Genomic DNA, 22,742 nt, shown 5'->3' with positions numbered 1-22,742 from the left:
AGAGCCAGAGTCTGTTTCAACCAAAGGTGCATGAACAAAACAGTCAGACTGGGTTCTTGGAGGAGGCAAAGAAATAAGGTGGGAATTGTATCCCCAAACCCCTCCTGCCACATAGAGGCAACCATTTCTACTAAAGCAGCATTCCCTGGGATGTAGTGTGCAAGGGCAGAACCCTACTGCCTCAGGTTGTCCCAAAGCTGAGGAAGAGATTGGAGCCATCAAGCTGAGGGTGAAGGGTGGAGACAGAAATCACAAAGGTGGGCTCCAAGTTCAAGGAGCTGGGCTCCATTAGCTCTGGGCCACTGGCCCACAGAGTTGCCAGAGATCAGATGTACCAGCATCCAATTGGGTTTTTAAAGGGTTTTGTTGCCAAGGAAATGTTATGGCCTGCAGACAGGGGCCTGGGATTCCACAGTGCCTATAGCGGGTCTCAGGCTTCCTCCCCACAGCTCCCATAACCCTGCCAACAGGAACGTGGCCGCCACCTGGGCACACCCATTCACGCATGGCCATTGAACACCCTGCTGCAGAGCAGAATCATGGGCTCCCAGATTGCCCAGAAACCCACTCCACCACCAGGGCCCTTGCCAGCCGCTACCTGCAGGAAAATGTATGCCATTCGGACAAGTGACTGTTGCATGCCATTTTGCCTTCTGCCTTTTCCCAAATGGCAATTTGTGACCTGCAGTGCCTCAGTTTCCTCAACTGTAAAGGGCGGTAATATTCATATTTACCACATGGGATTGCTGTGAGGATTAAATAAGTTAAATAGAAAAATGCCTAGATTTCCTGGCACAGAGTAAGTGCTCTGTTAGTGTGGGGTGTGTACGAAATAGTTAAGTTCTTCATTAGTTTACAGACTGCCAGAAATGGGTGGTCACCCATGGGCTTCGGAGGGATGGATAATCCCTGACAACCCTGGACTTGGGACTCAGTGAGCTGTGATGTCACCTTTGGATACAGTAGCTGGATCTGATTTTTGATTGTTTCCCTTGGGGAAAAGACGAGTGTGTCTTTGATTTTTAATGGGGTAGTAGTAGTAGTTTAAGTTGGGTCATTCTTAAAATTGTATGTATAAGAAGGGCATGTGCGTGCACACGTGTTCCCACAGGCAGGGCAATCAAAGGATAGAAGATGGACATGGGCGACTTCCCTGGTGGTCCAGTGGTTAGCACTCTGCGTTTCCACTACAGGGGTCCTGGGTTCAATCCCTGGTCAGGGAACTAAGATCCCGCTAGCCGTGGGGTGCAGCCACAAAAAAAAAATGAAGAAGAAGATGGACATCCGTGGGCCATCATCTAGTAACTGAACCCCATTTTGTTTTCTGTTTTGTTTTGTTTTTATAAATTTATTTATTTATGTATTATTTATTGGCTGCGTTGGGTCTTCGTTGCTGCACACGGGCTTTCTCTAGTTGCGGCACGCGGGCTTTCTCTAGTTGCGGCGAGCGGGGGCTACTCTTCGTTGTGGTGCACGGGCTTCTCATTGCAGTGGCTTCTCTTGTTGCAGAGCAGGGGCTCTAGGTGCGTGGGCTTCAGTAGTTGCGGCACGCGGGCTCAGTAGTTGTGGCTCACGGACTCTCGAGCGCAGGCTCAGTAGTTGTGGCGCACGGGCTTCGTTGCGCCGCGGCATGTGGGATCTTCCCGGACCGAGGCTCGAACCCGTGTCCCCTGCGTTGGCAGGTGGATTCTTAACCGCTGCGCCACCAGGGAAGTCCCTGAACCCCATTTTGTGACACTGACCCCCAACCTCTCTCAGCCTCGCAGACAGTGAGTGTCATAACTAACAGAATAGAACAGGAGTTGTGTGTTTCAGTTTTCCTGGAGTGAGGGGCGCTTACAACAGTGGGAAATGGTAGAAAACATAGATTGTGGAGGGCCACAGCTGCTAAACTGTGAGATTTAGACTTTGTTCTTTAATTCAAAATTATAAGGACTCAGAGACCCTCCTCCCCGATCCCTCTTCTCCCAACACTAGCAGCTCTCGTGAGACGCCCCACGTGACTCCTCCTCCAGCCCAAATGCCACCTCTCTAACTGGCTCACGTGTCCATCTGGCCTTCCAGGCAATCAGGCGCTCCCACGGCAGGGACCTGTCTCACGCATGGTCTGCCTCCTCCCAGCCCTGAGTCCACAGCGCATACTTAAAGGACAACATACACTGATTCAGAACTATTTTATTTGAAGAGATTTTCTTCTGTAGTTCTAAACACAAAGGAGTGCTGTTTGAATAAGTGCTTCATAGGCATCATTGTACTGAAATGAATCATGTGATGTGTTCACATTTTAAGCCACACTTGAAATTGAAGACTCAGTACAACCTTTTTAACAAACAATCAGTCATAACAAAACATAACTATTCATTCTACGGATTATCATTTTGCCTAAAATGACCACTAGATATGAAAACATTGCAGAGACATCTAAAGAGCCCCCATTAAGTATTTTTTTAGAAAAATGACACAAGAATGCAAATGACATTTTCTTTCTCTTTACTAGTAAGAGACTACGACACCCATTTGACAAAGCACCAGCCAACTCTATCAAGGTCATTTCAGCACCCTTTGCAACTCAAAATTGACCGTCTTTTACATTTAATCTGTCTCCTACAGGAATGGATAAAAATGGTTACGTCAAGTGCAGAAGTCAGCCTGTGTCAATTGGTGTGTATTTTGTATCGTGTTCCTAAGTTAACACCAGAAAATGAAAAATAAATACTCTCATGTGAATGAAACATACCCTTTGACAGTTATCACAAAGGCAAAAAATCAACTGACTTTCAGTCAGGACTAGTGTCTCAATGTCCATTTCTTTATTAATACTTTTTATGGAAGTGTGTTAAAGGCATAGGTACAAACGCACACGTGAACAGCTTGCTTCTCTCCCAATACCTGCTTCCCTGGCTTCGCTCCTCCTTTTCCTGGGATCAAGCTGCTGAGCTCTCAGCTCCATAAGCTGTGGAGCCTTGTAAGTATTTTTCATAAAGCAGATCTCATATCATTCTTTTCTGAAAAATGAAGTACAGAGAAGACTACGGAAAGTAGTGAGAAAAGAGCATACTGTGAAAAACAGAAACCATAGGACGTGATGTTCAAATCTAGAGAAAAGCTGGTTCATGATGATTGCTAGTCAACCATAAAGTAGGGGACAGATTGGAACCAGGACTGAAGAGGCAGGAAGGCCAAGGAGCCCCAGTGCGCTTGACAAAAGTGGGCATCTTCCAGACGAACAAGTCTAGTTACGACCGTCACGGCAAACATTTTCACAAGGCTGTAAGCTCTTCAAGGCCAGGGATAGTGGCTTACTTACGTCTGTATCCCCACTTCTTAGCACTTTCTTGCACATGATAGATATTTAATACATATTTCTGGGAACCAGGGAACTGAGCTGAATCAGCTCACTGCTTTCAAAGCCATTTTGGGTGGTGTCTACTCACGTAATTCATTCACTCCTCTGCCTAAGGCAGGGATGACAAATAGACTTCATCTCACTCTGATAGACTGGCAGTGGATGCCTGGAAGCATTAATGACACAGATTTTAAGACCAATTCCTGTCCGGGAGGAGAGGAGTGCCGCTCATTCACAATGCCTCCAGGAAAGAATGGTGGCACAGACGTTCTGTATTCCCACCCCTGGTACAGGAGAAAGGCATCCAACAACTCACCCATATTCCCTTTCTGTTGCTATGCTGTCTCTCGAGTGCTCTGCATTAAGCCACTGCTTATCAAATGTTGGTCGACCAGGAAGGCCAAAGCCTTTCCACCTGACTTACCTGTGCAGCCAAACAGGGAGAGTCATGAATTTACCTGGAAATCTGAAAACACGGCATCCACACTGCTCAGTAATGGTTTATTGAAAGAGAACAGGCATTTACTTGCTTACTCTCTCTGTAGAGAAAGAGCTTTGCCCATCTCAGTACAACTTTAATTGATATCTAAGGCATTTGGAATTACTTGGGATTTGGGTTCAAAAAAAATGGCAGAGTGAAATTCTCTTTGGTATTCATGCTTAATCTACATCTACTTGCTTCTTACTAGTATCCATAACCTTCTCAGTACTTCATTGTTAAGATTTAACAAATACGGTTGAAATAGTCAACTCCTACACATTCATCAGAAAAACAAAGGGAGAGGCCTCTGAAACTAAGGGTGCAGAAGAGAAAGCCAGAAAGAATGACAGGAAGAACCAACAACCTTCCTCTAACAATTCACACTCAGGACTCATTCTGCCATTCAGACCATTCTCAGTGAAATAGGCCGCTTCTGGCAGGGTGGCCACCACAGGGGTCGTCCCAGTAACTCCCCTCCCCACAGAGAGGTCAGCACCCCTCAGAAGCATCTCTGAAAAGAAGGAGAACACGTATAGAGAAAGAGAGGAAACAAAGGGAGACTTTCAAAGCAACATTGCCTTCATCACAGGTACAGCCTTTAGTATAACATTGGCACCAGTGAGAGAACAGGGCTAAATTAAAATTACCCTCAAAATGCCAACATAGCTGATGTGTACAGCAGGAAGGATAATGTCCCAAATCCACAGATCTGTCCTACTGCACTTTCCACTTTGCCTAAGTACCACTGGCAGCCCCAAGGAACAGTCTTGTTAGGAGTCTGCGTATCTTAGAGAGAGCTTAATATGCCAGATGCGTGCAAATGCAAACACACACACACACACACACACACACACAGATGCACATACACACACACATCAAACCTGGTTTATAAAAAGAGCTTTGTGGATCAGAGTATGCCTTCACTTGGTCCAAGCATCTAATTGTCAGCATTTGGAAAATGGACCCAAAGAATGTAATGAGGAAGAGAACTGGTTGGCAGGAATAATACTGTATTTTTTACAATGTGGGTATTTACGAGCTAATCTCCAATTGTTTGTCCAGAATTAATTCAACTGGCTAGAATCTTATGAATATATACGTTTAAGCCTTAAAGACGTTAAGATCTATAGTAACAAAAGTTAATGCTAGCTAAAATAAATTAGATTTTTAAATATATGTAATGAAATTCTTGGTCACTGGAAATTCAATTCTATAATGAATATAAATTAATATAAATCTAATATTAAAGTACCATTTCCAGGAAGATTTCAGTTCAGAGTTGTTGGTTTTTTTAAAAAGAAAAAAAAGGCTAAGTATTTGAGAACAAATGGATATGGCTTAGGAACCCTTAAATAGTGTTGTAAGGAGAGTGCTGATAAGATCTGGTGACAAGATGCAAACATCTGTCTCCAGGTCCGCAATAAAGACACCTCATTTTACCTAACAGAAGTATTCCTGAAAAGTTATGCAACTAGAATTTTTACAAGTAGACCCTAATTTTAAATATACCATAATATATGTAAAGGTGGCCACAGCTGCCCGGAAACCCTGTGGCGACTCCTTGGGTAAACTGAAGCCTGTCAAGGTTACTGCCTCCTCTGTGACAGCTGCATGGTGAATGCATACTAGAGGCGCTCAGCACGTGTGCTGAGTGCATGAATTTGCTGCAACAGTTTTTCTTTTTCTACGGGAGTTTCTTAAAGCGAGGCATGCTGAAACTGGAATGTTAGGACAGAAAGATAGGGTCCAGCTCACAGTTTAAACTTATTCCATCACAGAAAATAGGAGAATCTCAGAAAGTGTTTTTCAATGAAAATAAAATTTCTTTACATGCGTGTATACAGGCATATCTTGTTTCATTGTGCTTCACTTGATTGCACTTCGAAGATAATGCGTTTTTTACAAATTGAAGATTTGTGGCAACCCCACCTTGTCAGGTATAAGGGTTGGCATTTTTTAGCAATAGAGCATTTTTAAAGTAAGGTATGTACATTGTTTTCCTAGATATAGTACTATTGCACACTTAACAGACTACAGTATAGTGTAAATATAACCGTTATACATGCTGGGAAACCCAAAAATTCTTGCAACTTGCTTTATTTGCTTTATTGCAGTGGTCTGGAACTGAACTATCTCCGAGATATGCCTGTATATTTTTAAAGAAATGCTGATCTGTGACTGGCAGAAGATTGTATTCATTTGTTAACTGACTTCCTGCAAACAACTCCTTGAGCTGGGTTCCACTTGATTTAACAACCAAGGCAAGCAGAGCACCTTACCGGATTCCAGAAATCCTACCAGATGCCATTCCATCTCTGTAGGGGCTTCTTCCCCTCTCTCCAGCACAAACGTTTCAAAGCCACCCTCACCTTACCCCACAAAAGCAAAGCATGAATTAAAAAGCCGAGATTAAATTAGAAAGGTGCCTGACCGAAATATAAAGTTACTGTTTCAAACTTTAAAAAAAGAACTAAGTCAAATACAGTCAATAAAAGTAACTCTCAAAGGCATTTTTTTCCCCTTATTCGGTGCTTCCTTCCCTTCCCACTTAAATTTAAGACTCGATTTTAAAAACATAGAGATCTGTCCTTTTAAAAGAACAGAATGAAACAATATATCCTCTCTTTTAAGAAATACAGAACGCCTAGCAATACTACCTATCTGACCACATAAATCTGCAATCTGCTACATAAATGAAATAAGAGGTTATACCTTCCTATTTACTCAGCATTCATAACTGTAAAAAAAGACTGGAAAAACAGCTGAGAATGTTTTTATGCAGGTTTTGGCGAGGACTGGGTGCTGGGTTCCACTGGTGTAAGTTTCCTGGAAAGTCGTGTGCAAATAAAATATACGAACATAGAACCTATTTTAAACACACTGTAATACATGCGGGTGTGACCGGGGGAGAAAGACAGTGTTAATATGTTTGTCAAGTAAATTAATAACCAAAAAAATAATCTCTCACTTAAGGTATCAGTGATATTTCAAGTGACCTAAATAAAACTGATTTTAAAATCATCTTTACCATTCATGCCAATGATTGACTTTGGCCCTTTGACCAAAGCAGGCACAATGAATCTTCTTTTTGAGGATCAGTTTCAGTCATTGGCCCAAGGGTATCACACCTGTATGAAAACATCATCATGGATTTGCTCCCATAACTTAAAAATCAATAATTAAAAAAATAATAAAGTTGGTCTCTTTTTTCCACAAGTTTTCAAGTAATTAGTTCAAGTAAGCGTATTTACAGCTTTTGTATAAACGACCTAAAACCCACATTTTCCCTTTAAAAATCAGTCTCTCTCGAAATTGGACATTGTTTTTTTGTTTTTTGGTCTTGAACCAGGTTTCTTTTAAATATGAAGTCAATTCAGTCATGTCTCTGCTTTATTGGGCAGATAAAGTGAGGAGACCAGCAAGTTGTGTCCGAAGGCTGGGAAACGCCTAAAGGCTTCCCAGCTATCCGAAAAGATGTTGTACTTGAGGAAGACTCGGTGTTCCAAGCTGGTGGACAGGGTCACGTCTCTGCTCATGATGTAGATGCCGTCATTGTGAAGCGCGCACGTCAAGTTGAGGCCCGACTTGGACGTGTTCTCCTTGAGGTAGAGCCACTGGCGGGTGACAGTGTTGTAGGACTGCACGGTGAGCATATCCTCGCTCTGGCTGCCCCTCCGGGTGGGCCCCAGCTCGTGGAGACAGCCCCCCACGATGTAGATGGTCTCCTCCACGGACACCATCTGCTGCTTGCGGATGTGGACGTCGCACGTTTCAAAGAGCGTCCAGGTGTCAGCGGAGGGGCAGTACTGCAAGATGTTCAGGTTCCGGTCTGAAAGGCAGGAAGAAGCCGCATGATGACACAGCGACCGGGAGCAAGGCCGGCTGCCTGGACTGGACACACACGCCTACCTCCACCTGGGTGATTGGCTAACACAGAGGCAAAACTATTTCAGGAAAGTCGAGGTCGGGGAAATAGTTTTCGAAATGGCTGGGAGGAGATCCGTGCAGAATCATCCCCACTGGCCTGTCGTTCAGGTACGTCCCCTGCCTGGGAGGCGGTCAGAGTCGGTCAGGCCAGGCCAGGGAGATGAGCCGCTGTGACGGAGGACCCCCTCCTCCCTGGGACCCTTGCGCCTTTGAGAACCACCAGGCCAGCGTACAAAGAATCCGAGCCTCGGAACCCTCATCAGTATCTACAGAATGACTGCCTGCTTAACGCAGACGAAGGGCAGAGCCCCAAGAGGATCTATCCTTGACAACAGGTTCTACAAAACAAGCCAAGCGAGCCGAGCAGGATCTCTGGAGCTGTCTAAAGGAAAGGACGCAGAGCTGCAAGTCAGGAGAGATGCAAGAAAATCTCACCTCTGGCCTTCAAGCCACAGAATCATTGGCAATTCTGTTTCCCAACTGTAACACCAGAGACACACTGGCAAAGGCCGTTCCCCCTTCCCCACCCCCGTTTCACAAGAGATGGTTAATTATTGTGTGGATAAAATTGGAGGGTAGATGAAAGACTACCCTGACATCATTTTGAATAGCTTTTTCAAGGAAATATTGCCTACTCTCCTTCTGAAAAATGCTTGTGAAATTTAAAATATCTAGTTTCATTTTTCTTTTTTTTTTAATTGTTCTTTATTTTCCCCCCTTTTCTCCTCAAGGAAAGAATAAATGGAATATTTTAGACTCAGAAAAAAATATTAAAAATGCTCTGAATTAGCCAAAATAATGAACTTTCTGTTTGCTGTTGTTTTTTAAACAACAAAATCAGTGTAAGAGACAGCCCAGCCTGGGAACTGATGTCCAACTAAAGCTCACAGCCTTTTGATGGATGCAGAAGCTAGAAGGAGTACTTCCTCCTGAGACAGAAGGACCCACCCACAGTGGGCAGTAATTAGAGCTCCACTGTGCTCTCTGCTACCAAGTCAAGTGTCTCCTAAGAGGGCACAGAGGGAAGGGAAAGGAGTCCAGATCCTGTGTGTGCACCGTCCGGAGCCTGCAGAAATGTCAGAATTGTTACAGCTTCTGTTTTCCACCAACACTATGACCTCCCGCTCTTTCTTTTCTTTGTAGCGATTGTGATAGGGCTCATCCTAGGAGTCAGCCCTAGGGAGTTTGGTTACTGATCTATCCAACTAGTGCTCCTTAGTAACCTGGCTCCCCACCCCACGAATAAAGGACTTATTCTAGCAAAGCTTCAATGTATTTATTTCTCAGGTCCAGGTCTGAAGGTCCTTCCAGGTCTTCTGTAAATGTTTTCTCTCCTCACCCAACAAGGGCTCAGACCATGATGAGGTCATTTGAGTTGGCGGAATGATCTTTCTGCTTTTACATTTAGAGTTGATTCTGACATTTAACAAATCACCTTTCTTCCCTTTAGTGGTTACTACTACTTTCTATCGAATTTCATTTCTTCAGTGCCGGCCAAAGAATTAAAATAATCAAACAGCTATCATAAAAATCACAAACTATTCCTTACTAAATTTTAAAAGCCTCACCTAACGTAAGAAGTCGGCAGGCTACGAAGCCAACTTTAAGTCCTGAATTTTTTTTTTTTTCATGACAATTATGACTCTTCTTGTTTTAAAGACAAGGAACTATTAGGAAGTGCTGGGAAGAGCCCAAGCAGAGGAGGAGGGGGGCTTCAGAGGACGAGGAACTGTCCTGCCCTCCCATTGTAGAAAACTCGTTTTCAGTCCTTACACAAACAGTCATCCATCCGCATCACCTAACCATCCCATCGTGGGGATTTGGCTCGGGGAAGCCGGGACAGGAATCACAGTGTGTGGCCCAAGTGAAGGAGGCACATTAGTAGTGGCTTGTGAAACTAGAAAACACACAAGCAAGGGTTTTCCAGGTCAAATCTAAGGAACGTTTGCTCAGCCAGGGTCATGGAAACACAAGGAAATCTACCAGCTGCACCGTCTTCAGGTCACAGTGCTGCCTGTCTGTGCTTGCCAGCTCCAGGTTAGAAGAGAAGCCAAGGGATATGTGTGCACTGGGTCAGCCCACAGGGCGCATCCTGTGTCACAAAATCTAGGGAGGAATCAGAATTCTTAGAAATGTGCAAAAGCAAATAACTGTATTTACTTTCCTAGGAGAGAAGGCACACAGATACACATAGAGGTACATATGCATGCACAGGAATTCTCCCGGGTCTATGGTTTAGTTAAGTCTATAAAGTTGGCCACTGTAACCTGAACACCAATGTTGAAGGTGAAAGAAATGACTGCTAGGTCTCATTTTCTTTCAATTATCCGTAAAGGAAAAGCTGGCAATTATCTTATCATCAGTGGAGAGTCACTAGGACAAGTAATGAAAACTTAGAGTGAAAAAGAAAAACCCTCACTGTTCTCTTCCCATTTCACCGCCTCTTCTTAAATGCATAAATAAACATACCACCTGTAGAAAGCTGAACGGTGACCCCTTGAAACATATGTTCATCTTCTAACCCCCAGAACCTTTGAATGTGACTTTTTTTGGAAAAAGGGTCTTTGCGGATGTAATTTAGTTAAGAGTCTCAAGACGAGGTCATCCTGGATTACCCAGCTGGGCTCTAAATCCAATGAGGTGTGTGTCTTTATAAGAGACAGAAGAGGAAGACATGGATACACACAGAGGAGACAGAGGCAGGGATTGGAATCATGCAGCCTCTAGCCAAGGAACACCTGGCACCATCAGAGCTGGGAAGAGGCAAGGAAGGTTTCTGCCCTAGAGCCTTCAGGGGGAGCGTGGTCCTCCTGACACCTTGACTTCAGACTCCTGGTCTCCAGAACTGTGAGAGAATACATTTCTGTTGCTTTAGGCCACCAAGTTTGTGGTCATTTGTTAAGTCAGCCACAGGAAACTAAAACACCGCCTACCACCCTCCCCACCAATCAACTGTTTAGAGGTACTCTAAGAAGTGTTCATCAAAATCTTTTGCTGTCACCAAAAAAAAAAAAAAGTAAATCAGATGCTCATAAAATACCTTACATTTAACTTCTTCCTCAAACATATATCCCCAAAACAAGACACATCTGGTTATGTTGAAAATAATTTTTGGCACCTACTTCATATTATTATTACGTGGATTTCTGTTCTTTGCAAAGTTATAAATGGTCACATGCAGCTTCCTGGGGCCATCAGCAGCACGCCTGTTATCAGCCAGGGCTGGAGAGCTCTGTCCTGCCCATATCACACCATACAGGGGTGACAGGTTATTTCACTATGTCAAATATAATGGTAACTCTACTACTTCAATGTGGCTAAGAGTCCAGTTATGCCTTTTCTAAAAGTTCTGGGCATTATACAGTCAGACAGACCAAAAGAAGAAATAACCTGCCTTGGCCATGAGATAACTTGGAAACAACTGCTTTAAGGGAAGGAAGGAGATAACAGGAAAGACACACCTCTTCTTGGTGGTCCACCATTGCCTTTCTTACTGTTAATAACAGAAAACCAAGTAACAGAAAGCCAAGCTGTGAGATGCTTCCTACCAAGACCAGCAGTATAAAACCTCTGGAGAAACTTTTTATTTCCACATCATTAACTATAAAATGCCCACCCAAAAAAGTGAAAAACACATATGTACGGTTTAATACACAGCACAACCCCCTCCCATCACTGGTCAGGAAAGAATTCTCTTTATGTACTTGCTCCTTCTATGATATGGGAACAACCGCCTGGAGCTGAATTTCTGGAATCTGTATCTGATATGCTTGTGCCCAAACACAAGGGAGAAAGTGAAAACAAAGATCTGCAAGAATGCTGTGGCACTAAATTCCATAGTGTTGGACGGGGCAGATTCAGTGTGCATTTGGGAGAAGGATGGGAGTTACCCGGCCAAGTCACAGGATGGCTGACCACAAGGTAGGGTTTCCAAAGCAGGAAGAAAATACATTTTGTTCACAGCTCCCCCTCCCCCTTTCAATTTTCATGCTCACACAAAGGCATCAAAGGCCCCTCCTGTCCAAACTGCCCCTGTCATACAGGATGCTCTTTTTTCCAGATATGTAAATATATACTATGTAATACATAAAATCACACTAGAGGGTTTCCTCCAGCCCCTCCTGCCCTTTCCCAGGCTGCCAAAGCTCACGTGTAGGAGGACCACTTACTAGGCCCCTTTACTTACCTCTCGTAGTATATCCTCCAATGACATAAATTCTCCCCTTGCACTCACACGCAGAAAACTCAGCCAGAGGGTTTGGTAAGGGTGCCACAAAATTCCAGGCATCCTGCTCAGGGCTGTAACATTCAACGTTAGAAACGGCCTGCCCACCAATGGCATAGAGTTTTGAATTAACAGCCACGAGTTTGAAGTTAGACCTGAAAGAGAGACACAAAGGCCCACAAAGTCAGTTCTTCTGATCATTCAGAAGACAGGGACTTCCCTGGTGGTCCAGTGGTAAAGAATCCACCTTACAATGCAGGGGACGCAGGTTCGATCCCTGGTCAGGGAACTAAGATCCCACGTGCCTCGGGGCAACTAAACCCACGCGCCACAACTACTGAGTTCACACATCTCAACGAGAGAGCCCGCATGCCACGAACTACAGAGCCCACGCGCCCTGGAACCCGCGCACCACAACTAGAGAGAAAACCCACACGCCACAACTAGAGAGAAGCCCACGCGTCACAACGAAGAGTCCGTGTGCCGCAACTAAGACCCGCAGACAAAAAAGTAAAATAAATAAATAAATAAATGATAATTTAAAAAAAGAAGTAAGACAAAAGGGACTTTCCCAGTCCAGTGGTTAAGACTCCGCACTTCCAATGGAGTGGGCACGGGTTTGATACCTGATTGGGGAACTAAGATCCCGCAAGCTGCACGGCGCAGCCAAAAATAAAATGTACAGCTTTTGAAAGCAAAAAATTAAGACAATATAAACAAGAAAAAAGAAGTAAGACAATGGCATGATCTGCTAAAGCAGCGTGAGGAATCTGCTGGATATCCGAAGGAAATGAGCTCTCCAATTTGGGTGCTATTCTGCCTGGGGACAAAGGAATGACTGAACGGCATCTCAAATTTCACTCTTATCCCCAAGAATCCACAAGTTCGGTGCATTCTCCAAACTTTAGCTATTGAAGATAAGCAATTCAATATAACAAGGACTAATCTTGCTTTGCTTAGACCAAGAACCACTTTGTATACGCTAAACGCAATACCTCTATACTTCAATAAAAATAAATTTAAAAATATACTTCAATAGAAAATAGAAAAAAACCCCACAACATTGTAAATCAACTATACTTCAATAGTAAATAAATAATAAATAAAATAAACTCAATACCTCTTTCAGGAATGGGAGCAAGTACCCACCCCATTCCCTCGCCTCTCTCTATTCCCAGTGGGTGGGCTTCCTCCTAGGTACACACCAGTGCTGCTTACACAGACAGGCACATGCAAAGGCTGTTTGCTACAGGGTGGTCCAGACACCCCTCTACCATGAGTTCACCTAAGCACATCACTCACCCATCCTCCTCGATATAAGGGCATCTTCTATATTGCTTCACAACGTATAGGTAGGGGGAGGTAAGCACTGAACTAGTTAAAAATATTTTGATCAGACGTTCTTAGGGTATTCACACATGTTAACTCAACAAATACCTCTATCAACAAATGATCACCTACAACAAGAGTAAATAATTTTAAAAAGAGAAATGCATTGGTTTTAAGGCCCATATTCAGTAATACAATTAAACTCTGCTTATCGGCTTCAGATACTAAATAAAAGCCTCATGACTTCTGAATTGAAAAGAAAAAAATTAATTTCTTTCAATGTAGTACATAAAGATTAATGGACTCCTTGAAGGCCAGGAAGGATAAGCATTTGGAAGTGCTGGGTCAGCCGACTGTGACACGTGCAACCATCTCAAGTTTACAATAATACGAGCAGCAGCACAAAGCAGGAGACCTGCTTCTAGACCCGCTCTGCTGATAACCAGCTATCTGACCTTTGTCTCTAGCGTGGGGACCATACCCATCACAGGGTGGTCGAGACAACTACACCACACAGCTTATCAGAAAGTACTACACAGAGAAAAGATACCGTCTCTCAGTTTTCTAGTGTTTGAAATAAAGAAGCTAGACCCGGTGAATTGAGAGGCCTCATCTAATGCCAACACAATGAGTTCTTCAAAAGTAACAACATCCTAAGAAAGAATGGGGGATAGAGGCTCCAAATGGAAAAAGCATGTAAGAGGGTAGATTAAAAAGCAGCAGTGAACAAGTAGCCATGCCTGATCCCCTGACAGATGTTTAATAAACAATGGTGCATTATGATCTAGAACATATGTTAGTCACCTACTAAAAAATTAAGCTTTTTTTTCAAAGGTCCCTGTAATGTTTACATTAAAAATGAGTTTTAGCTTATTTTTGTTTTTCAAATCAGACAGTAAATAGAGTACTCTTCATCAAGAACCTCATATTGTCCACTAAACTCAGCCAGCCACTCAGTTTTTCAAGCCAATAGACTTCACCGGGGTGGCAGTTACTGGGGGGTCCTTGGTTCATGTTGCTTACCTTTCCTGCTGCCAATGGTCCTTAAAATCTGACCATGATGCCCTCTCCGTGTGTGCAAATTTGGGATCCGAAGGAAATAAAGCTTAAAATTTTACCAGCCCACAATCTGTGGTTGCTTCCCAAAGGTACACAGATAGTAAATTGTGTAAGATCAAAACAGTTTTTGATATTCCTCCAGCATAATCATTTGTTCTAAGCAATATGTAAGGGGCTTCTTTCTGAGGCTGAACGAACAGGCAGTTAAAAGTAAACAACTCTGTCTCTCCAGACCCCAACATGCTCAAATTCACTTGAAAAGAGAAACACTTTTCCAATATTGAATTTGTTTTATGATGCAATTGCCTCCCCAAAACAGGCCACTTGATGAAGAGGCAGACTGCCAAGGATTATGAACCCAGGCTTGTACAGGGAAGTCTCAGCTCCCCTACTCAACAGCTCTGTGAGCTTGAACAAGTCATTAAATCTCAGTTGATCTGAGTCTCAGTAGGGAAAAGAAAAGCACGTTGTAAAAGTTGAAAAGGGTAACTTGCAGAAAGAGGTCACTAGAGGGAATGCTTGCCTGCATGTCACCGTCTACGTTTCTTAACCTCAGGAGGATGGGTTTCTCATTTGTCAACTGCAATAGTCACTGGCTGTAATGGACAAAGTGCTGGACTTCTGTACAAAGTGCTCTCGTTTCCATAAATTCTTGCCTTTTCCCATTTTCTGAAAATAACTTTTCCACTCTTCACAGTCTGAAGGGTAAAGGTATGAATCCAAGCTATCACTTATTTTTAAAAAGTATCACCTCTACAGTGTTTTCTTTTTTTTTTTTTTTCTATAAATTTATGTATTTATTTTTGGCTGCGTTGGGTCTTCGTTACTACACGCGGGCTTTCTCTAGTTGCGGTGAGCGGGGGCTACTCTTCTCATTGCGGTGGCTTCTCTTCCTGCGGAGCACAGGCTTTAGGCGTGCGGGCTTCAGTAGTTGTGGCACACAGGCTCAGTAGTTGTGGCTCATGAACTCTAGAGCGCAGCCTCAGTGGTTGTGGCACACGGGCTTAGTTGCTCCGCGGCATGTGGGATCTTCCTGGACCAGGGCTCGAACCCATGTCCCCTGCACTGGCAGGCAGATTCCTAACCACTGCGCCACCAGGGAATTCCCTACAGTGTTTTCTTAATATTGATCCCTGACACACTCCATTCAGGAGGCAAGAAGAATTTTAAATCAAATAACAATTTGTTGTAGCTACATACTTGACTTACAGTAAATAGAAATGAAAGTGAGAAAACTGAGATGACGTTCTAATTTCTACTTCACTTAGAAGAAGTAAAAAGCTTTTGAAATCCTTAAAAGCTGAGTAACACGAACCAAGCCAACCACCAGCACAAAGGTATCAAAGACTAACAAGAGCTATTATAACCATCGGAAGGGCAGGATGATTCGGGGTCTGAGCGGCTTAGAGTGCAGGCCCTGTGATATGTGCAAGTTAATGAAACTCACTGAGCCTCAGTTTCCCCTTTGGGAAAATGGGGCCAATGATAATGCCCACCTCAGAGAGAGGCTGTGAGCAGGACACAGGGAGGACATCTAAAGTAGTGACCACAACATGCAGCCCTGAGTGAGAGCTCAAGAAATGTAAACCACTGTTAGGACTTGCTGCTTAGAAAAGTTGTTACCATTAGGGTAAAACTTAGAATAAAAGGCAAGCTCCTTTCCCTAGCCCTTTCTCCAGCTCTCCGGGGAGGACTGTGCAGCCTGTGGACCATCACGGCCTTTTGTCTCCTCTTTCCCCTCTGCCACTTCCCCCAAGCATTACCCTCCCCTAGGGACCAGGGAGGGGAGAAGGGAAGGTTAGGAGACAGAAAGAGTCATGGTTGCTCCCTACTACCTACCACCTCTGAGAAAACCTAATGCACAAAGCAGTTTAAACTGCTGGCCAAAATTATACTGGGGGGGAGGTGAATAGACATATAGTTTTCTTTACTTCATGCTATCCTTGGGCTCCACTGCAATTAACCACAGAGGACAAAATCTCTCGCAGATTTCATGACTCTAGAAATGCTCTAAAATACTAAACTTTGGCTCAGAGGAAAGGGGACAGCCAAACCTGACAACTGTAGTTCCTTCTCTGCCGGGAGACTTGTTTGTTAGGTTTCTCTCCCAACGTTGCTGTGTTCACACACAGAACAGGATGGCACAACCCGACTCCGATTTCAGAGCAAGGGTGCAAGGCAACAGAAGATACTAGAGATAACTCTAGAAATAGAGAAATTAATGAACTGATGGCTGCAACAGTACCAGTTCCTGCAAGTTATTGCTAATTAAAGTGAGGGAGGGAAGCAAGCAATTCTGTGGGCACACAAGCCTTTACACATAAAAAGTTATGTCCTGACAACTCCTGAGATCAAATTCACGTTCAGACCGCCGGGCAGTGTTGTGTACTTGGACTTCAAAGCAGCCTCTCCAACAGTGCTGTGTACTCACACTGCCGTTTTCAAGTAGTGAGCACAGCATTAAACGTTTCTTTGTGTTTTTTGTTTGTTTTTGTTTTTGCACCATTTTCTCCAGGGTGCAAAGGGCTTTATAAAATCTCCCAGTCCCAGGGTTCCTGCCTATCTCTTGTTATTTAAGATTCTCGGTCACTGCACTGTTCAGTCCCTGGGGAAAGCGGGCTGCTCTGCCTTTGACCCCTTTGTCAACCATCCAGATATACCGCAAAGGCAGTGAAATGCGGTAGATGTGAAACGCTGTGTAACCAGAGGCCTAAAGGTGCCCTTTGTACTCAAGGTTCTAAGTTTTCTCCAGTGTTTTCGGAACCTGTGTTGGACGCATTATCCAGGGATAATCCCACTCTAGGTTTCATTTTTATTTGTCTCATCATCCAAACTCAACTATAAACTCCTTCTGGGCAGGAGCCATATCATCTTTGTTGTTTACTCAATAGTGACTAGAATAATGCTGGCACAGAGGCTGAGGTGAGGCTGAGTCACACACAATGAAATTCTGAAAAGCAATGCAGTAGCATGAAATATCTGTGCTCCACTTCTTGGAAGAAAATCATTTTTAAAAGGAAAAGTTAAAGGTCTGCATGAAGATGGTCACTGTCAGTCATTAAGCCAAAACTTATAAACTCTCTAAACGATTATATCTAGTCAACGGATATTTACATTTCGGTTACTCTACTTTTTACACACCTTGAGCAATTTACTTTCTGTGCCTCAGTCTCTGCCTCTGTAAAATGGGAACCTGACTAATATAATCCTTGTGAAGAATAAGTGAGAGGATACATGCAAAGCAGTAGGAACAGCACCTAGTACAGAGTAAATGTTTAATTAAATGTTACTATTATTTTTCAGCTATTCTAAATAACTATAATGACTGTTACAAGATAAAAATATTCACTGTAATGTTACATTTTAAAAGAACAAAACATATATATATATATATATATATACATGTTCACTTTTATTACAATAATGTAAAATATAGTCCACGATTCAAAAGAGCCAAGCATTTTTAAGCATCCATTATTTATTGGACACCATGTTAGCAGTGTGAATATACACAAGCACTGAATAAGCAATAGGTCCCAACTGGAAGGGAGAGAAACAAACACAAACAGAAGATTTCAATTCAAGGTGAAGAGTGTGCTAGAAAAGCATGAAGTTTGATCATTTGGCCCAACTGAGGGTTCAGGAAGGGACTCCTGGTTGAGACCATGTCAGATCTGAGTCAAAGTATGAAGGAGATAAAGAAGGGTACAAATTCCGATATGGAACCCAATTTAAAAAAATATAATGAAAAAAAACGTAGGGGAAAAAAAAGAACAATAATAACTAGAAAATACCTAAGAATAATTCTAACAAAAATTACACAGACCATGCAAAGTTAATGAAAGAAACCTTTTCTGAAGGACCAAAAGACCCAAATAAATACATGGAAAAACAAGCCATTTTTCCAGCTGCAAAGTATCAGAAATCTGTGAATCCTCCTCCAGATTAACCTATGATACAATGTAATTCCAATCAAAATTCCAACAGGACTTGACAAGGTGATTTTAAAGTACATCTGAAGGAGAAAATGTATGAAGAATAACCAAGAGAATTAAAATAAAACAAAACAGAACAAATGGCTGTCTGTTCTACCAGACAATAGATTCCCAAGCTACAAAAATTTAAAAATGTGTCATTGGTAGAGGAATGGCCAATCTACCAATTTGAAAACAGGAAAATTAGCATAGGATAATTGATTTAGCAAATCACAGTGAAAAATTAAGGCTATTGGAACATTCAGAGAACATGTTATAACCTTATAGTGTACCTTAAATGAAAATAAATCCCAAGCGGATTCAGATGTCAAGGTAAAGTGACAAAACTATAAAAGTAATAGAGCACGAGATAGATGAGTATTTAGTCTTGGCTTGTAGAAGCCTTTCCTATGCAAAATAAAAAGCTCATAGGACCCACGTGACCAATCTGACTACAAAATATTTAAAATCTCTTCCTATTAGAATACCCTATAAACCTGAAGTCCGAAACTGGAGGCTCACAAGGCCAGTTGTGGCCTACACTTTGTTTTGTCTACAAGGTTTGTGTTGTTGTTGACTTGTTTGCTTTTTAAATGGAGTAAGTTGCCAACATTTAAAAATCAGGATATCTGGATGTCTGGCAACACCATTCCTCACGCCTTTGCGGAAGTAACCAGCTGTGGCCAAGAGGTGGAGCCCTCTTGCGGTGGGTCAGTAGCTCTCTGGTTCATCATAACTCTCACCCAACCCTCTACTCACTGACTTTACCGCCTGGTCACTTAAGGCATTTCACTTTTGAGCCTTCTGATAAAGTAAAGGCAGGGGAAAAACATGTGCAATATTACCTACGAGACAAGAGACTAACATCTATATACATGAAGAGAACTTCTAAAATGAATACAAAAAAGATAAGCCAATTTTTAAAAAACCGGCAAAGGCCATTTATAAAAGATATACAAATGGCCAATAAACATATGAAACAAACAATCTCTCTTCCAAGCAGAGACATTCGCACCAGTGTTTTTGCCCATTAGATTGGTAAAAATTTAAAAATGATGATAATGTCTTATCTTGGCAAGAGTATAGGGAACTGGCAAGCTCAAACACTGTTGACAGGAGAGGAAACTAGAACAATTCTTTGATGGGCAATTTGGCAGGAGCTACCAAAATTTTAAATGCACGTATGCTTTGCCCCACCTATCCAGGGATTCTGGGCATTTGCCATATAGAACTAACTCACATATGCCTACTAAGCTAGGCACACGTATACCAAGATGTTCAACACGGCATTGTTTATTAATGGCAAATGGAAACAACCTAAATGCTCATGAATAAGGGAAGAACTCATTACAGTACTGTGCATCCACAGGCTGGAACACTGCACGGCCATTAACAAGAGTGAGGTGGATCTACATTTGCTGATACAGAAAAAACTCTCAGAGTGGAAATATCAAGGGCCATAATAATCAGCATAAGCTAATCAATTTTAGAGTAAAAATATGTATAAGATGCATAGACACCCCAACATGTACATACATATACATGTATACATTTTTCCCTGTTAACCACTATCACCATATTTATAAATATACCTTTATAATGTATAAATATAAATGTTTATATACTTATATAACATGTCTACAGATACACATTTTTTTACTCCATGGTTTTTCATGTCATTTACAATTTTTCTAAGCATGTATTCATGCATTACTCAAATAATTTTTTTTTTTCCCTAAAGAGGACAGTAAGGGCATTCCTGAGGGCGGGGGGAAAGGACTACCAAGGATTTGTGGAGAAAAGAGAATCCCATGAGGTGCCGTGTTAGAGTTGTGGAGCTAGGGGTGGCGTGTTGAGCACCAAATGTACAGCAGGAGACACATGTGTAGAGGTGACAACCTGCTGGGTCTTGTACCCCTAATCTGAGCACCGCCCATCACCACTGCATGTTCCTTTGTTGCTTCAACTAAAGCTCTTGGAATCTGTTTAAAAATAACACTCTGATATCAAATTTTGAATACATCATCCTAATGGTGTAAATAATGCACTAAAGAAGGGCTGGAAGAAAATAAGCCAACCTGTAGACGGTTATCACCTCCAGAACAGAGGGAGTGGGAGTGACAGTCTTTCTGCTTCTTCATTCTTTGACATTTTCCCAGTTTTCTAGGATAACTATGTATTTTTTATCATCAGAAAAAAACACTTTCCAAATTGAATTTTATATTATAGTAGAAATAACGCCAGTGGACCCTCCCCCCCTTAGGCTGGGGGGGGAACCTTGAGTCAAGTAAATATGTGTAATGACCTTCCTATTCCTGTTAAGAGTTTTGTGGGGTTTTTTTTTTTGCCTGGCTGTGAGTCCCCCAGCTCCTCGTTCCACACTTCAGAGCAGGAACCATGGTGGGGCTTGAGATGGGTACAGGCGGACAAGAAGAAAAGGTATTCCTGTCCTTTCTTGGGTTACATTGATTCTTCTTCCCACTTCTGAATGGCTCTGGGCCATCTTGGGCCCTACCATCTTTTCTTCCCCTACCACTTCTTCCTATTATGCTCTTTGCTCTTCTTTTCCAATACTTTTCCTGGCTCTGTTCCCTCCTCCTCCCCCCAATCTCCTCCTTTTCTCTTCCTTTCTTCAAGTCACCCAAGTGCATGTTGGGAGGGATTTGCAGGATGGGAAGGGAGAAGGCTGGGGTGGATGGTAATGTTCTAATTCTGCAGGTGACCAATGCCAGGCTCAAGTCTTGGGTCCATAATGAAGACTGTCTGGGAAGAAAAGTGATATGCAAAAGAGAGGATAAAAAGTAAGAAAGGTAATCCTGTATAGCTAATATTAACACAAGTCCAATGATTATTTTCCGATCATAGACTGGTGCCTCAGTACGGAAAGCTTCAAAGTCATTAACAACAAGATCCTCCAAAGTCAGTGTTACAGGTTACTGCCCGTGTGTCATTATAATCAGGATTAGTTCCTAAAAAACAAAAAAAAGGTAAAAATACAAGCAAAATTAAAGAAAGCTTTCTTTGAAAGTATCCTTCTAGGAAACCACAGACATCTTTTTTTTCCACTGAGACGCCAAAAAAAGGCAATTTGTCTAACGGCGCAATACCTGCAAAGAAACTACTCAGCTAGCGGACCTCACTAGGGGCTCTGCTTCCTAGCAACCTCTTAGTTCGTCGCGAACTTTGCCAGAGTCAAGGCCAGCAACACTCCCAAGGATGTCATTCCCACCTCAGCATAACCTCCTGTGACTGCCCGGTAAACACGCGGGAACGGAGTCCCGAACAGGTGGATGCGTGGGAAAGCAGCAGAGCGGCTGGGTGCTTACCTCTTCTGGTTCATGGAGGCCACCTGGAGCCACTCGTTGGTGCTGGGGTTATAGGAATGCGCCGCGGAGATCTCCTGGCTGGTGATCCTGTAGCCGCCCACGATGAAGAGGTAGTTGTCCAGGATGGCGGACCCGTACCCCCTGACATTCACCAGGTCGGGAGGAAGGTTGTTGGCCAGCGGGAACCAGCGCTCAGTCATCTCCTCGTACCTGAGCATGGACGGGGGCTCCCCTTGGTAGGGGTGAGGGGCCAGGGGTCCCCCCAGGAAATCCCCCAGTGCCACGAGGACAGGAGTCCCGGTCATCCGGGCCTCTCTCAGCCTCTGCTTCAGGCTGACATCCCCGGGGGCTTGAGGAGAAGAGCCCAGGAGGTGGAACTGGGGCTTGCACAGCACCTCGTGGAAGTGGACGGCCATGAAGCGCAGGCAGGCCTCCTGCAGGTCGGGCAGCCCGTACACCTGCGCCAGGCGGTACAGCTCCAGGCAGTTGGTGAGCCGCACCTGGGACAGCAGCAGCTGCAGCAGGGACGTGACCTGCAGGAACGAGGCCGCCTCCACCAGCTCGGACAGCAGGCTCACCTCGTCCATGTCCTCCTCCCCCTCCCCGACACCGCCCGGCTCCCCGCGCCGGCCCAGGAGCCAGCCTTCGCGGGCGCCGCCGGCGTTGATAAAGTCCAGCACCAGGCGCAGGCCCGGAGCGCTGAGGCCGCGCAGCTGCTGCACCTCGGGGCCGCCGGCCTCCGGGCTCCGGGCCTCGCGCATGCCGGAGCGGTAGAGGGCGCGGAAGTAGTCGCTCTGCTCGATGAGCTTCCTCTTGCTCACCGGGTAGCAGCGGTCCTCCAGGCGGATCTGCACCATCTCCTCGGCCGACATGGCCGGGGGCCCGGGGGCGGCCGGGGCTCCCGCCAGCTCTGAGCGCCCGCCTCCCGCCCCCGAGCGCTCGCCAGGTTCCGGGGCGGCCGCCGAGCGCCGGCGCCGGGAGGAGGCGGCGGAGGCGGAGGCGGCGGCGGCGCAGGGCGGCCCGCGCCCGCCCGCACCCGCCCAGCCTCTCCGGGCCGAGGCGGCCACTCCTCCCG

General features: G+C 44.1%; 1 protein-coding gene across 1 annotated transcript; it reads right to left on the bottom strand.

Annotated features, from left to right (window-relative positions):
• Nucleotides 1–2,202: 2,202 nt before the first annotated feature.
• On the bottom strand, nucleotides 2,203–22,627 carry KLHL42 (kelch like family member 42). Its single transcript, XM_068560244.1, has 3 exons — nucleotides 21,668–22,627; nucleotides 11,941–12,134; nucleotides 2,203–7,656 (listed from the first exon to the last, which is right to left on the bottom strand). The coding sequence occupies exons 1-3, from the start codon at nucleotides 22,537–22,539 to the stop codon at nucleotides 7,205–7,207; spliced, it is 1,518 nt and encodes a 505-aa protein (XP_068416345.1). The 5' UTR covers nucleotides 22,540–22,627; the 3' UTR covers nucleotides 2,203–7,204.
• Nucleotides 22,628–22,742: the final 115 nt, after the last annotated feature.

This window comes from Eschrichtius robustus, chromosome 13 (genome assembly GCF_028021215.1).
Source record: "Eschrichtius robustus isolate mEscRob2 chromosome 13, mEscRob2.pri, whole genome shotgun sequence".
In the NCBI taxonomy this organism is placed as follows: domain Eukaryota; kingdom Metazoa; phylum Chordata; class Mammalia; order Artiodactyla; family Eschrichtiidae; genus Eschrichtius; species Eschrichtius robustus.
This window is presented reverse-complemented; position numbering and strand designations above follow the sequence as displayed.

Bases quoted from the DNA above. Each gene is read 5' to 3' on its own strand.
- KLHL42 (XM_068560244.1), bottom strand. From the start codon at position 22,539: ATGTCGGCCGAGGAGATGGTGCAGATCCGCCTGGAGGACCGCTGCTAC. The intron at 12,135-21,667 runs GTAAGCACCCAG...TCTCTCTTTCAG, and splicing joins GCCTCCATGAACCAGAAGAG to GTCTAACTTCAAACTCGTGG. The intron at 7,657-11,940 runs GTAAGTAAAGGG...CCTGCCTTTCAG, and splicing joins TGGAGGATATACTACGAGAG to ACCGGAACCTGAACATCTTG.